Genomic DNA, 15,493 nt, shown 5'->3' with positions numbered 1-15,493 from the left:
CCCAGATTACTGGTTGCTGCGGAAAAAGGAGGAAGGTCAAAAGTAAGTCGCTCTGGATAAGAGCGTCTGCTAAATGACTTAAATGTAAATGTAAAAGGGGGGTGAGTGTAACGGATGTGAAACGGTTAGCTTAGTTAGCGGTGCGCGCTAAATAGCGTTTCAATCGGTTACGTCACTTGCTCTGAGACCTTGAAGTAGTAGTTCCCCTTGCTCTGCAAGGGCCGCGGCTTTGGTGGAGCGATGGGTAACGAAGCTTTGTGGGTGACTGTTGTTGATGTGTGCAGAAGGTCCCTGGTTCGCGCCCGGGTATGGGCGAGGGGACGGTTTAAAATTATACTGTTACACTAGTACCGCTGGAAAGTTTTTAGGACATTCAATCTACAGTTAGATTAAGCAATTACACTGCCAGCTATGAGATATATTTACAGTTAGCTATATAGCTAATGTGTTTTGATTTCCACTTGGCGAATTAGCCCCAAATGAATTAGCCTACGTAGGCAAATGGATCTCTATTGAACGAAAACATTCAGAGATGTCTGGAGCCCTATTGTGACAGTAAAATATAGCAACAGTCTATTTTCCTCAATAAAGCACCGCGGCTGGCTTTATAAAATTATAATTTTTTCTATTGCGCTGGTGCGACCAGCCCTGTCTGAGCGGGGGTTTTCTGGAGCAGGATGCTACAGGTGATTTAAAAAATACTATTAAAACAATTCAGTCGTAACACAGTACACACAATTGACAGGTGTTTTGTTTGATTTTCACAAAATCTAATATTTTAACGTGCAGAATAACTGAGGACAAATTTTCACTTTTTCTTTAAACTGGTCAGTTGCACAATGAAAATATCTGGCCTTTATAGCCAGAAAAACCCTAAGGCGCTTTTGGAATGATGTTAAGAATTCACTCGCTGTAATGGAACCAGCAAACAGTGAAAGTAAACCTAGATTACAGTGCTGTGAAAACGTACACAGCAGCAGGCTCAGACTATAGATGAATCAGGATTATGCTCCCCTTGAGAACTGCACAGAATGACAACGCTTGGTTTTTAAAGGGGTGCACTGAAGAAATCATTTTAGAGCTGTAGCCTAATTCTCTTCCAAACCCTCGACCTGTTACGTTAGATGCTGATCCAAGAGAGAGGAGAGAGCAGCGGTTTAATAAGGACACCTCCGATGACACTGTGGCCTGTTTCCACGGAAAGCAGCTATCACTAGGTCATTTCTAAACTCTTCTCTTCTTTTTACCTACAGGAAGTGTGAATTCATTTTTAAATAGTTCGTTATTTACGCTTGCGTAGAATGAGGCTGGACATTTCAATTTACTTACGGGTGTACCTTGTCCCCATTTATGTTTGTAGTCTGTTTTAGAGGTGAAACGGTATGAACATTTCATATCACGATTATAGTGACCAAAATTATCACGGGTATCAGTATTATCGCAGTATTGTTCAAATGTGCTGGAAATGTTCAAAGTACTGATGCACACACTGAAATCATTTCACCAAGTTGTATATTGCAAACCAACAAACAACAAATAAAATGAGCAACAGAAAATCATTTTTTGTGTGCATAAACATTAAAATAATAACATTAACATTAAAGATGGCACCAGGTGGCCATGAGAGTTAAAGGTTTCCCTAGTGCAGGATTTAATGAACACAACCTCAAGTAAGCATATCAAATGTGCATGTAAAAGCAACACAAGTAAAGCAATGTGCATGTAAGAGCAATACAACCATATGTCAACAAATCCAATGTGCAGGTGTTGACATTAAAATAACACAAAATATGCAAACAAATCAAATGAACACCACTGATTGTATGTCCGTTCTCTCCTTCATAAATAAATAAGCTGCTGCTGGCCTAACATCCTGTATGGATGCATTCTTTGTTAATTGAAATGTAAAAATGTCAACATATTTACTTTGTCCAGTTTAAGTAGTGATCTGCGTGGGGAGACTATGTGCCCGCTGGCACTGAACACTCGCTGATGACATGCTGGTTGCTGGGATGCACAAAAGCTTCCTGGCAACCCTGGCAAGGTGAGGCAGCTCTGATGCATGGCCCCTCGTTTATAAAAATTAAAAAAAAACATGTTTTTGCATGTTCTGCACACAGGGTGACCATCTTCGATTAAGTTTCCCTCAACACTCTTGCAAAACCCAAAATACGACCACACTTCAGATTTGGTCCTCTTAGAAGGCTGAAAAATCTCCAGAGCGCCGTCACTCCCTTCCACCATATTTTCCCACAAAACAAAACCCACATTGCATGCGGCGCCTGCGTCAGACTGTTGCTAACTTTGGTTGATGCTGGACAGTATTTACCGTGAGTTTTTCAAACCGCGGTAATCGAACACAGTTTTAATGACAATGAACATTTGAAACGGTAATATCAACCGTCGGGAATTTTACCGTGGTTTATCGTGAAAACAGTAACCGTTTCATCCCTAGTCTGTTTGCAAGTTTAGGAAGTCCGCCTAGACCAGTTAACTATTGCATTATGTACTGGACATTTATAACATGACCACCAAAATAGGTTTACTTTAGACTTGAGCGTCATACATACAATTAAGTTATACTGCCAGTCAGCCAAAGAGTATCATAGCAGTCGGAGAAAACAACAATTTGCCGGTATTAAAATGCAGTTCTGGGTGACTGATGTGAGATGGGGCATCTTCAAAGCCTAAATATGACCTCACCGATTTGGTTCATGAATTATTCCGCCATCCTGACTGCCCGACTTAGAAATTCATTGCTGAAGGTATATGAGTGTTTGGCACATTTCATATCAGTTATTGAAATGTATATTTATGAAAGCATGTCTATTTCCGGCCTGCTTTCCGATTCGAGTACTTTCAGAGGCTCCGGGTTCGTCGGATTTCCTCTCTCTCGCATCCTTTTTCACATTGTCTCAGTTTTCAAGAAGTGTAAAGCAAATTCTGAATGTGAAATGTCCAGTGGATCACAAAGAGGCCGCGTCCTCTCAGCTGATACTCTACTCTGATGGAAATATGAGGCATTTTTAATTCCTCCTGGGGTCAGCGAATAAATTACAGGAACCAATCTTCCTGTAATGGCACCGTCTTCCTTTGCAAGGTCAGATACAGTGCCTTGCGAAAGTATTCGGCCCCCTTGAACTTTGCGACCTTTTGCCACATTTCAGGCTTCAAACATAAAGATATAAAACTGTATTTTTTTGTGAAGAATCAACAACAAGTGGGACACAATCATGAAGTGGAACGACATTTATTGGATATTTAAAACTTTTTTTAACAAATCAAAAACTGAAAAATTGGGCGTGCAAAATTATTAGTTATTACAGTTAGTCTTTAACCGCTAGGTTACATGCCGTCCCGATTCTATACAATGTCTCCTCGGCCTGGAAATATTTTGCCTTTGTATTTCCTCCTTTGAATGTGTCCAGATTGGATTATACTGTGTTGTGAAAAGGGGCCCACTTACTACCAGTTTTTTCAAACCTGTTAATGGAGAAACATTGGAGCCATAAATAACCATCTTTATGCGTTGCAGCATTTTCAAACTTTTGCGAATCTTCTCTGGAGTTTCTGTTTGGCTGCTTGTTTTTGTTTTGAGGCTGCTGGATGATCACAAGCAGTACTGCAACTTTCTCCCTTTGGTCTGGGTCTCAAGCACAAGCCAATAATAAGTTAAGCTAACATCAAACTTTTAAGTGAGCCTGCACTATATAGTGAGTCCAGCTACGGTCTCTCAGTTAAGCGGCTTTTAATTTTTATTTGTATGTCTTTGTCTGTTATCTCCCTCTCTGTCCGTCTGTCTGTTTGTCTGTCTGTCTGTCTTCACAGGGATAACGGTGATCGCGCCAGACACAGGGCTCCGCGCAACGCTCGTATGTCTGCCCCCTCGCTTGGCAGATTTTTTCCCCGGTGGGTGGCCCTGATATGATTCATTTATTGATTGTTTTATTGGGAAAAAGATGCACAGAGTACAACCCCAAGGGATAACACGTTAAAGTGATTCCACTGGTTTCCCTGATGGAATAAACACAATGCAGAGCAAACAAACAAAAACAGCCATCCCAACAATACTTTTTTAAAAACAGTATCACACAGCATACAATAAATACTCTAAATACATAACAAAAAAAAGAAAAGAAACAGAAAAATAAAAACATGAAATAGTCAACCTATTCAAACTCATCATTTGTCCCCCTGGACTCTAAGTACATTATACTTATTGGCTCTTCATATTCTAATTGATGTTTTTTGGCCAATGACATGAGCAGCCAATGACATAACGGGACTCGAGGATTAGTATACAGGAAATGTTTTACATATTCTCCCAACTTTTGCTAAAGTTTGATTTGAATCGGTCTATCCAAAACCAGTGGTGAACATTAGCACATCATACAGCACAATTGTATTTATTTATTATAATTTTTTTTAACCTTTTATTTAACTAGGCGAGTCAGTTAAAAGCAAATTCTTATTTTCAATTACGGCCTAGGAACAGTGGGTTAACTGCCTTGTTCAGGGGCAGAACAACAGATTTTTACCTTGTCAGCTCGGGGGATTCGATCTTGCAACCTTTTGGTTACTCGTCCAACTATCTAACCACTAGGCTACCCTCATCAGTTTGTGCAACAATGTAAAGTCGAGTAAGGCTTTTATAAAAACTTGCCTGTGCTTTTTAGTCCCCTATTACGCGACAGAGATTGTCTCCAATTTTCTCATATGTTAATTATGGGGTGAGTAAACTCTGTCAGTTGTTGTGTGATTTCTATATAACGCGATGCTTCTCTCTTTCTTCAAGGAGGTTCCTACTGCCTGAGTATCTGCCATATGCTGGCATCTTCCACCACGAGAGGGGCCAGCCTGGCCTGGCCACCCATTCCTCTGTCAACAGGGTCCTAGCAGGTAGGCAGAGTTATCCCTCGTGTTTTCATCTTGTGTTTCTGTTTTGGAAACTAGGCTGCTAGCAGAGCTGGCATTCCAGTAATATTTCAGTTCACGTTGGTGCTTTAGGACATGGCTGCCCACACAATGTACCATTTTCGGATGGATGAGCAGTTCAGCAGCACAGGTAAGTGTTTGCGAAGAGGGCCTCTGCGTAATGAGTGCCCTGTGCTCTCCACCCACGCTTTTGGAGCATGTGGATTTTGCTCTAGTGGTATCGATGTGGACGTTGCAGATAATGAATTCGTCGACGAGAGCGCTTCAGAACCTCTTTTTTTTTCCCCTGCCGCCCACACTCTTGCAGACATGCTGGAACGCCCACACCAGCCCCAAAGAGCGAACTTATCAAACTACCCCCCCCCTCCCCACCCCCCAACATGATTCGTGTGTCAAAATATGAGTTTCTCTGAAGTCCCGTCTCAAGCATGCTTTTGCATTATGAATGGTTTCTGACTCCTCATACCCAAAGGTAGAACACGTTCACAGCTTATGTCAAACCAAGCTAAATAGTCCCACTCACCTTTTGCTTCCGTTGGCTGACAATGACCGATAGTCACAGTGAGACATTAGAGGAGAGTGCTGCTGTAGCTGCACGGTGTTGTTTCTCATTGTGTCACTGTCATTGTGTGTGTCTTGCCCACCTCTGAAACCTCCTACGCATACCAAATGTTTTACAATGAATTTCCTTTCAACTTGAATGAAAAGTTCTTACATTTGTGTGTGTGTGTGTGTGTGTGTGTGACGTCTAGTTAATAAACAGAGAAATTACATCAGGTTTTATGCCTGTTGAGTCAGGAGAGATGTTCTCCGCCCAGCCCTCCATTTGCTTCCTACCGCTGATTGCTGTGCCACCTGTGTTGGTGATGGTTTGCAATGTTGCTCTTGAAATGCCACAGCAGCGCACACAGTGTTTAAGTTTAAATGACCTTCCACAGCTGTTCAGCATAGCTCGTTCATAGATGGCCTAGTCTTCTTTTGTTTTTGCTGTGACAATGTAGTGAAAATTGAGAACGGGGCTTTTTCACCAGCAGAGGACAGTAATGACCATATGCTCGTATATGAGCCTTTATGTAAGAGGTCTAAATGCATATCTTTAATCATTCCAAAAATAAATAATGCTGGTGCGCATTTATATAACTGGCTATATAACTAGTTATCTTTTTCAATGGAAGGGTTTTTGTCTTTTAGGGGTTTTATAAGTTTTTTTAGGTGTTCATTTTTGTGATCCAAAAAGTGCATTTTAATTTAAACTTGCAGAAAGGCATGAGGTACAGTGCACACGTCATTCAGAGTTTAAGACCCAGTTGAGCAGCTAAACCGGGTCGAGGCTATGTCCCTTCTCATCTTGGTGGCCAATCAGTGTCTGAGCAGAAAGATAATTTGTAAATGGAGAAGGTGACCTGTGATGACACCCCAACGGTCAGGAGAGTCAGGAGAGAAGGGAACAGAAAGGGTGATATTATCTGCTCACTCTGTAACCCAGAGTGAACCCACTGCAATTACCAATCCCAGTGGAGGAGGACAATAATGGAGTGGACAGAGAGGGTTGTTGGTTCAGGCAGCACACACAAATGGAAATGATCGGATAGAACATAGACCATGGTCGTTCAGAATATTTTGTCTCAGTTCCCCAACTATTTTCATTGTACCAGTAAATCATACATCATTAATCCATATTTGTAACTAAGGACATTAACTGAACTTAGTAGTATCTACCATCTCCTATCTTTGTCCAACTTTCTTTCTTTTATTAACACCATATGTTCGATGCCAGAGACTGATATGATATTAACCAAGTAGCAAGTACTGTATTGTATTGCATGACTATAGAGAAGCTACTTTTATTTCTGCTCTGCTCTTTCTCCCTTGTCCCCCTCTGGGGTTTTCTTCTTTTGACTGAGCTGGTGGCAGATGTCAGCTTTTCACCCCTCTGTGCATTGACATGTTGGTCGAGGCATCTGTGAACTGTATATCAGCAACATCGAACTTGCTGGAACTGAGGACACCCTTACATAAAGGCCCTCAGCCGTACAGCTTTTAATGCATAACGCGCAGTACTTCAGATCTGTCCTCTTCTATCTCAGTGGCTGCTATTTCAGTGCCTCTGGGTTTTTTTAGGATCTCTTTCCCTATTGTGTGAAAGTTCTTCCCTTTTGACAAATCCATGGCGAAGTAAGGGTTTCACGTCAAAACAGAACGCATCATAAAGGGGGCCGTTCAAAACCATTGAGGACATACAGTGTTTCAAATCACACGTAAACTAATCTTGTCGTGCATTATCCTTTTTTCACTCTGCTTTTTTTTTCAATGAAGGATCATTCCACTTGTGATGTTGACTAAAAACATTCTGGATTTGTTGTTTCTTTTGCCAGGTCCCATTGTTCAGATACTTTGCAATATAATCTTACATTTTGTGATAATGTTAGATTTTGTTTTATGGATGAATTGGCAATAGGGCCAATGGCATCTAAGTCAAATCCAATTTTATTGGTCACATACACATATTTAGCAGATGTTATTGTGGGTGTAGCGAAATGCGTGTGTTCCTAGCTCCAACAGTGCAGTAGTTTCTAACAATTCAGAACAATACACACGTAAAATAATGGAATTAAGAAATAAATTAGGATGAGTAATGTTGGAGTGGCATAGACTAAAATACAGTAGAATAGAATACAGTATATACATATGAAATGAGTAAAGCCGCATGTAAACATTATTAAAGTGACTGGTGTAAACATTATTAAAGTGACTGGTGTTCCATTATTATCGTGACCAGTGATTCTATGTATAAAGGGCAGCAGCCTCTAAGGTGCAGTGTTGAGTAACCGGGTGGTAGCTGGCTACGATCGCTATTTTTTTGACTGCTCTTATATTTCCGGAAATTAAAAGCGTAATGGCGTCAGCAATAGGGCAGTGGATTTAGCCCAGAGCTTGTATTCTCATCATTGAGTAATGTACACTACATTAACCAGAGGTCAAACCATTGGCATGTGTCTGATGCAATATAGAATGGTTTGTGCTTTAATCCTTACTGTTTTAATTCAATATTTAGTATCAGTCTGTAAGTGCGTGTTCAGATGTGGCACTGAGAGTACCTGGAGGCATGCTGTATCAGTGAGACAGGAAGTCTTAATTAATTAAGGCAGCTAGCTCGTAAGACAGCCCGTCGGTCATGTTAGCTCTTTCCCAGAAGTTGAACAGCAAGGACCCAATGTTCCTTTTCCCCCACTTGGGCTTTGTCTTGTGACTACCGTCAAACAAAAAATATCAGCTTCAGAGAAATCACACGTTCAGCCAAGTGGAGAGAGGATGTTCCAGGTGTATTTTATTGTGTGACGCTCCAGCTCTCTGACATACTGTGATGAGAGGGGCTTGTCACTCTCTTGTCACTTTGCCCTGCTTCAGTCCCCTATAACCTCATTCACCTTCGGTCTTTGACCAGTCACTTTCTCTCACTCGGTGTGCCTTCCCTTCACCCCTCTTCTCTCTCCTCCAATCCTCCATTGTTGTCTTTCCAGCTTATCCCTACCCTTTTTTTCCTCTTCAGTCACTCCATCCTAAATACACCTCTCCTCCAAACTAAATCTCTTGAGCTTAACTAGTATAAGGAGCTATTTCCTTGCCAATGTATAGAAGAAAGCAATTCCCTCCTTTTGAAGGTTCACCCTTTGAATACGTCATATCATTTATTCTCATGTACCTTGGAATATGCAGCAGCAGCTCCCATGCTGATTACCGGTTGGGAGAGTTGAGAACAGCTTTACACGTGTTAAAGAGCACTTCATGTTTTACTTTGATACCTTCCTTGGCGAAAGTAAATATGTGTAACAGAAGGCATATGTTGAGGAGTAACGTATGTACATATGTCCATGTCCCAAACGGATGTGTGTAGTGTACCGCGACCTCATTTCCAACATCTCTTCCTGATCACTGCTTCAATTGTTTTTCTGCTCAGGTTCTTTTCTTTAGCTGTGCAATTGAATATCCTATGTCAATGTCCCCCTCACTTGTACTGCAACCCTCTAAGTCAGGGATGGGAAACTGGTGACCATCCCCCCTTTTTTTGTAGGCCTGCGGATGAATTCCTCACCACCACGGTTGAGAGTTTCGAAATGTGTTTGTGCATCAGCAGGTTCTCGCACATGTCAGTCACTGATATTCACTCAATAAGCCCATGTTCAGCTACATCTTTTTTTATTGATTGGTAAGTTTGTCTAGCGGCCAGCTGTCTAAACTTCGAGTAATAATGGTCAAATTTCCGACTGGGGTGGCCCCCATAGATTTAGTTTAGGTCACTCTCACTCAGATATCATATTCAAAACAAAATCTTATCTCCGCCCTATGTCAAAATGTGTAGAATTGCATGTTTTGCTGTATGGATGTTGGTATGCAGAGCCGCGAACCACTGCGGCCCCTCATCGGGAGTTCAGATTTTTTTTGTGGCCCCCCCCAGCCCCATCCTAAGTTGCCCATCCCTGTTCGAAGTACACCATCACCCAGTTGGCTCAGGCGCTGTCAAATCAAGATAAGTCTGACAGTCATCTCCATGTATTTTGTATTGGGAAAGCTGTTGAATATGCAATGCCTGCATTTTGTTAGCCCTCTGAGAAATCTATGCGTATAGGCTATCCCCCAAAGCCCACTGGAAAACCCGAGCCTTAGAAGTTTCCTGTTGAAATGCATTAGTGAAGAGTAAACCAAACTGTTTACATTTTCATATAAAATTTAGTTTTTGTCATTTGCATTTTTCAAATGTATTTGCTCTTTAAAATAACAAAGACAAGATTAGTTACTGTAAGTGGTTTGAATCAAAGCGTCCCGGCTGGGGATACTGAGTGCATGAGTGGCTGTATTAGAATATCTTAGCGGTTCCTGCCTCAGTCATGCAGTAGTCTCTCTTTATAGACGGGAGGGCGACAACCTTTTATCTCCAGTATGGGAGCTCTCTTGGAGGCGTTTGATGCTGTGGTTGATGGACACTCAGACAGAAAAGTCTAGTGGTTTTAGTTCCTGCCAACATCATGCCTGTCATTAATACAGTTGAAGTTGGAAGTTTACATACACTTAGGTTGGAGTCATTAAAACACATTTTTCAACCACTCCACAAACTATAGTTTTGGCAAGTCGGTTGGGACATCTACTTTGTGCATGTCACCACTGAATGCTTGTTATGTGCACTCACCAATGAAAAGGGGAAGTTTCCTGCTGTCAGCATGAAGCTCAATACATTAGGGATTTAGGCAGTTTCCTGGCAGACGGGCAACAGATTTTCCGTTGTGCAGTGTGTCATATCCCAGGAAGTGTAACCAGTTGAATTCTATGTGCACAGGGTCTGCATTATTACACTAAACACGTAAAGAAGTTGTACTCTCTAAAATTATAACACAAAAATATCTACAATATTATTCGACTGTATAATTTATTCCCAATGTTGCAATAAAGCAAGACTTTTTTTAGAGCAAGGGTCTTCAACCTTTTCTTTCCCAGGGACACCCGCCCAGGCAAACCGGCGACCATAATATGTTAGCACAAAACAAATGTTATCGTCTTATCAGGTGAACAGCAAGGAGAAGTAATCAACCATATTATTTATTTTTGTTTGTTTGTATTTTACCCCCCTTTTTCTCTGCAATTTCTATCTTGTCTCATCGCTGCAACTCCCCAACGAGTCATGCGTCTCTTGAAACATGACCCGCCGAACCGCGCTCCTTAACACCTACCAGCTTAACCCGGAAACCAGCCGCACCAAGGTGTGGGAGGAAACGCTGTTCAACTGGCGACTGGGGTCAGCACACGGTTCGCCACAAGGAGTCGCTAGGGTGCGTTGAGACAAGTAAAGCCCCCCTGGTCAGACCCTCCCCTAACCTGGATGACGCTGGGCCACTTGTGCACTGTCCCGGGCTTTGCCACAGCCGGTTGTGGCACAGCCTTGGAATGAACCCGGGTCTGTAGTAACGCCTCTAGCACTGTGATGCAGTGCCTTAGACCTCTGCGCCACTCGGGAGGCCAGTAATCAAACATATTTAGTTCATAGATTTGGTACATTGTTTTTTATTTTGACCTCCCCACATTATAAATGGAGGAGGAAGTGTAAACTCTAACATAGCCTATTAGATAGAAATGTAACTCCAAACACATTTTCATAAATAGCAGCAGTCAAGAAAGCTTACCAGCAGCCAGTGGCACTTGCCGCGACTGGTACTCGCAGGTGCTTTTTCAAAGCCTATGTCAGATACTCCAGTGAGTGTAATTAGCTCCAGTGAGTGTAATTTGCTCAATATTAGGAGTTGAAATAATGTTGACATCATTAGAAATGATGTTCTCCTCTTTTCTACTGTAGGTATATAATTCAAAATGTGTTTATTCTGTTGTTGCTAGCAATATTCATAAAAACATGTATTTTTCTATCAATTTTATTATTATTTTTAAATATACAGTTGAAGTCGGAAGTTTACAGACACTGAGGTTGCAGTCACTTGAACTCGTTTTTCAACCACTCCACAAATTTCTTGTTAACAAACTATAGTTTTGGCAAGTCGGTTAGGAAATCTACTTTGTACATGACACAAGTAATGTTTCCAACAATTGTTTACAGACAGATTATTTCACTTATAATTCACTTCATCACAAATCCAGTGGGTCAGAAGTTTACATACACAAAGTTGACTGTTCCTTTAAACAGCTTGGAAAATTCCAGAAAATGATGTCATGGCTTTAGAAGCTTCTGATAGGCTAATTGACATCATTTGGGTCAATTGTAGGTGTACCTGTGGATGTATTTCAATGCCTAACTTCCAACTCATTGCTTCTTTGCTTGACATCATGGGAAAATCAAAAGAAATCAGCCAAGACCTCAGAAATAAAATTGTAGACCTCCACAAGTCTGGCTCATCCTTGGAAGCAATTTCAAAATGCCTGAAGGTACCACATTCATCTGTACAAACAATAGTACGCAAGTATAAACACCATGGGACCACGCAGCCGTGATTCCGCTCAGGAAGGAGACGCGTTCAGTCTCCTAGAGATGCACCTACTTTGGTCCCAGAACAACAGCAAAGGACTTTGTGAAGATGCTGGAGGAAACAGGTACAAACGTATCTGTATCCACAGTAAAAACGAGTCCTATATCGACATAACCTGAAAGGCTGCTCAGCAAGGAAGAAGCCACTGCTCCAAAACCGCCATAAAAAATCCAGACTACAGTTTGCAACTGCATATGGGGACAAAGGTTGTACTTTTTGGAAAAATGTCCTTTGGTATGATGAAACAAAAATAGAACTGTTTGGCCATAATGACCATCGTTATGTTTGGAGGACAAAGGGGGAGGCTTGCAAGCCTAAGAACCCCATCCCAACCACGAAGCACGGGGGTGGCAGCATCATGCTGTGGGGGTGCTTTCCTGCAGGAGGGACTGGTGCACTTCACAAAATAGATGGCATCATGGGGTGGGAAATTATGGGGATATGTTGAAGCAACATCTCAAGACATCAGTCAGGAAGTTAAAGCTTGGTCGCAAATGGGTCTTCGAAATGGACAATGACCCCAAGCATACTTCCAAAGTTGTGGCAAAATGGCTTAAGGACAACAAAGTCAAGGTATTAGAGTGGCCATCAGAAAGCCCTGACCTCAATCATGTAGAAAATTTGTGGGCAGAACTGAAAAAGCGTGTGCGAGCAAGGAGGCCTACAAACCTGACTCAGTTACATCAGCTCTGTCAGGAGTGGGCCAAAATTCACCCAAATTATTGGGGGAAGCTTGTGGAAGGCTACCCGAAATGTTTGACCCAAGCTAAACAATGTAAAGGCAATGCTACCAAATACTAATTGAGTGTATATAAACTTCTGATCCACTGGGAATGTGATGAAAACATCAAAGCTGAAATAAATAATTCTCTCTACTATTATTCGGACATTTCACTTTCTTAAAATAAAGTGGTGATCCTAACTGACCTAAAACGGGGAATTTTTACTAGGATGAATTGTGGAAAGACTGAGTTAAAATGTATTTGGCTAATGTAAACTTCCGACTATATATTTCTCGAACCTTCTGCAGTACCTGTGGGTCTCTGGACCCCCAGTTGAATACCCTTGCTTTAGAGTCTATGGTGTATTGTGTATGTTGTCTAGGCCCAGCTAGGGGGTAGTGTTGACCTGTGGCTGTGGAGCCAGTAATGGTGGCCAATACTTGAAGATCTTTCTCCTCCCTCCTAGGTCTTATGGAGGAGGGACATTTATGGGGATAATTCAGGATGAGCTGAGTCTATGGCAGAAACACACCAGGCTCTTTAAAATCTTGCCTGGAAAGTCCCAAAGGATATGCATTTGGATTTTGTAAAACTTTCCTGAGAGCTGTGTCGGACAGCTGACAGCAGCTTTCTCATCACCAAAAGATAAAAACCTACCTACTTACTCCATTAAGTGTTTTTTTAATGAAGTAAGTAAGTGCTAAGCGTCGTCAGAGGCCCGGTGGTTAGAATAGAGTGTGTCTATTATATTAAGTTATTGTTCAGAGATGAAGCAACCATACACAATAGCCTTTTGAAAAATTCACTCTACAGAGACTCCATCTCCTCTGCTCTTGGAAATTGAAAAAGGGGTTTAAGGAAGGCATTGGCAATTACTCTCCTGTGCTTTAGGCTCACTTCCACGTTTGAGTAAAGCACACTGGCAGTGTGGTGAGTGGCAGATTATCCGTTTTTTCCTAGTACATTTAATGGTTTGTTGATTTGCAAAGCGCAAGTAATGCTGGCTCAGTCAAAACTTTACATTTCAGAACGCTCAAGCAGTAGTTGGACACCGGACTCTAAAAGCTACACCTCATCTGTCAAAAAGTTCTTCCCTGTCCAGTTGTTATGGCCTCTGCATAATTCATTCATCGTTCTGCTGTTTATGGTACCTTCAAAATATGTACTTGGACGAGCCCGAAAGCACAACCCTTTGCAGGCCAGTTACAGCCTCTATGGACTTTCAGAGCATAAAAAAATGGGTATAGTTTAAAATGGAGCTTCTCTTTTAGAGATGTTCTCAAACACTGACTCAATCATGCACACACTTTGCAATACTCTTCAGATCCAAACCACATGGGGCTAGTTTTGACATCGCTTTCTTTCTGATTCTGCCAGTTGTGGCAGACCTGAAGGTATGCGGTTGAAGTCAGAAGGGATTGACTTTCTACTGGCAAAATGTAAACAGTTTAAACTGTCAGAACACAGACTGATTGTCAGTCTGATATCATTTCTATAATGCCCCCTTTTGTTGCATTCCTTGCATTATTTCATAGTGTGGCAAATGAGATTAGCATTGCTCTTGTATTAGGGCTGTCATAAATATTCCCCGGTTTTATTTTGATTTTTAAAATCCAGATCTCAGCCTTAAACATTTAATTATTTTATATTCAACAAATCATCTTGGCCATTACCACTGCTTTGTATGTTTTCTCCTCTCTACGTTTCATCAGTCATGCCTCTGCACTGTTGATGTAACCACAGCAACCAAATCCGCTGTGATTTCACGTAACTTTGATAAGATGGGTGATTACTCCCTACTCTGCTATTGGGCAGTTGTCACACACAAAACTCTATAGCTCCACTTTACATGCTTCCATACTGCTGCAGCACTGCATCATGTTTTTCGTCTGTTCGTGTACCCGCTTTGATTTAGTTTATTTTCATATGTAGTGTAAGAGCTGCATCCCATTTCACTGCCTTCTGTTGATCAGATGCACTCACACTGGGTAGCTTGAAGCAGCTACTGTACATTTGTAGCTCAGCCATAAACAGACACCACTAGCTGTATCCTGACATAGGAAGCCATAAGCACCGAGCAAGCAAGCTTGCTAGAGGAATGTCAATTTTATGTACAGAACTAGATGTGCAGTAGAGGTTTATCTAGTTTATGGGACCTCCCTACGTGAACCAAATACCAGCAGTAGCAGCCATTGAACTGGTATACAAATGGCTGTGGGGGGAAAAAGCAACAAGGGTCTTTCTCTGAGACTTGTGACTCCCTCTCCTTTTTAAAGTGCAAACAACCCCAGCAGAGGAATGTCTAAGTGATGTTGGAAAATGACTGTCCTTATTCTGTCTAGTCCGATCTTAGTCTCCTAATAGAGCGGAATAAAATGTGTATGTTTTCGAATATGCGTTCATGTAGTCGTTTTTCTCTGAATTTTACAGAGACTCCTAGAAGTCCAGTGGTTCCATTTGCATGACGCAACACGACCCCTGGCGCTTGGTCCTCGTATGGCTGCTCCTCTGTGTATTACAGTGTGACTGTAACATGGGTCTTCTCCCGCTGGTGTAAATAAATATACTGTAGCTTGTGTATCAGTCCACTCTCTTTTTATGTATGAGCGCAGTAAGTACGTGAGTTGTGGTCAATCTCCAAACCCACCATGTGGTTCTATTATAACCCACCATGTTGCCATGTGACAGTGGTGTAGTCTGTGTGGCCATGGGGTTAGAACCTGTGGCTCCTCTGACCCCTCCTTGACCAATTTTAAGGGGGAGCTGTGAAAATGTATCGGGTTTTAAATCTGGACTGAGAGACCAGGGGGA

The 15,493-nt window shown here is 41.8% G+C and overlaps 1 protein-coding gene across 11 annotated transcripts in view; it reads left to right on the top strand.

Moving 5' to 3' along the window:
• Positions 1–15,493, top strand: part of LOC124035894 (activating molecule in BECN1-regulated autophagy protein 1-like) — a 95,949-nt gene that overhangs the window by 31,717 nt on the left and 48,739 nt on the right. For 10 of the 11 annotated variants that reach the window (XR_006838810.1, XR_006838812.1, XR_006838811.1 and 7 more), the window contains 2 exons: positions 3,829–3,909; positions 4,796–4,899. Coding sequence is in view for 8 of the 11 variants with exons in the window: in XM_046349721.1 (XP_046205677.1) it covers positions 3,829–3,909; positions 4,796–4,899 (185 nt within the window). In the remaining 3 variants the exon portion in view is untranslated. The remainder of the gene's footprint in view (positions 1–3,828; positions 3,910–4,795; positions 4,900–15,493) is intronic. The other variant, XM_046349724.1, reaches the window with a different exon arrangement.

The sequence above is a fragment of the Oncorhynchus gorbuscha genome, linkage group LG05, assembly GCF_021184085.1.
Source record: "Oncorhynchus gorbuscha isolate QuinsamMale2020 ecotype Even-year linkage group LG05, OgorEven_v1.0, whole genome shotgun sequence".
Classification (NCBI taxonomy): Eukaryota; Metazoa; Chordata; class Actinopteri; order Salmoniformes; family Salmonidae; genus Oncorhynchus; species Oncorhynchus gorbuscha.
This window is presented reverse-complemented; position numbering and strand designations above follow the sequence as displayed.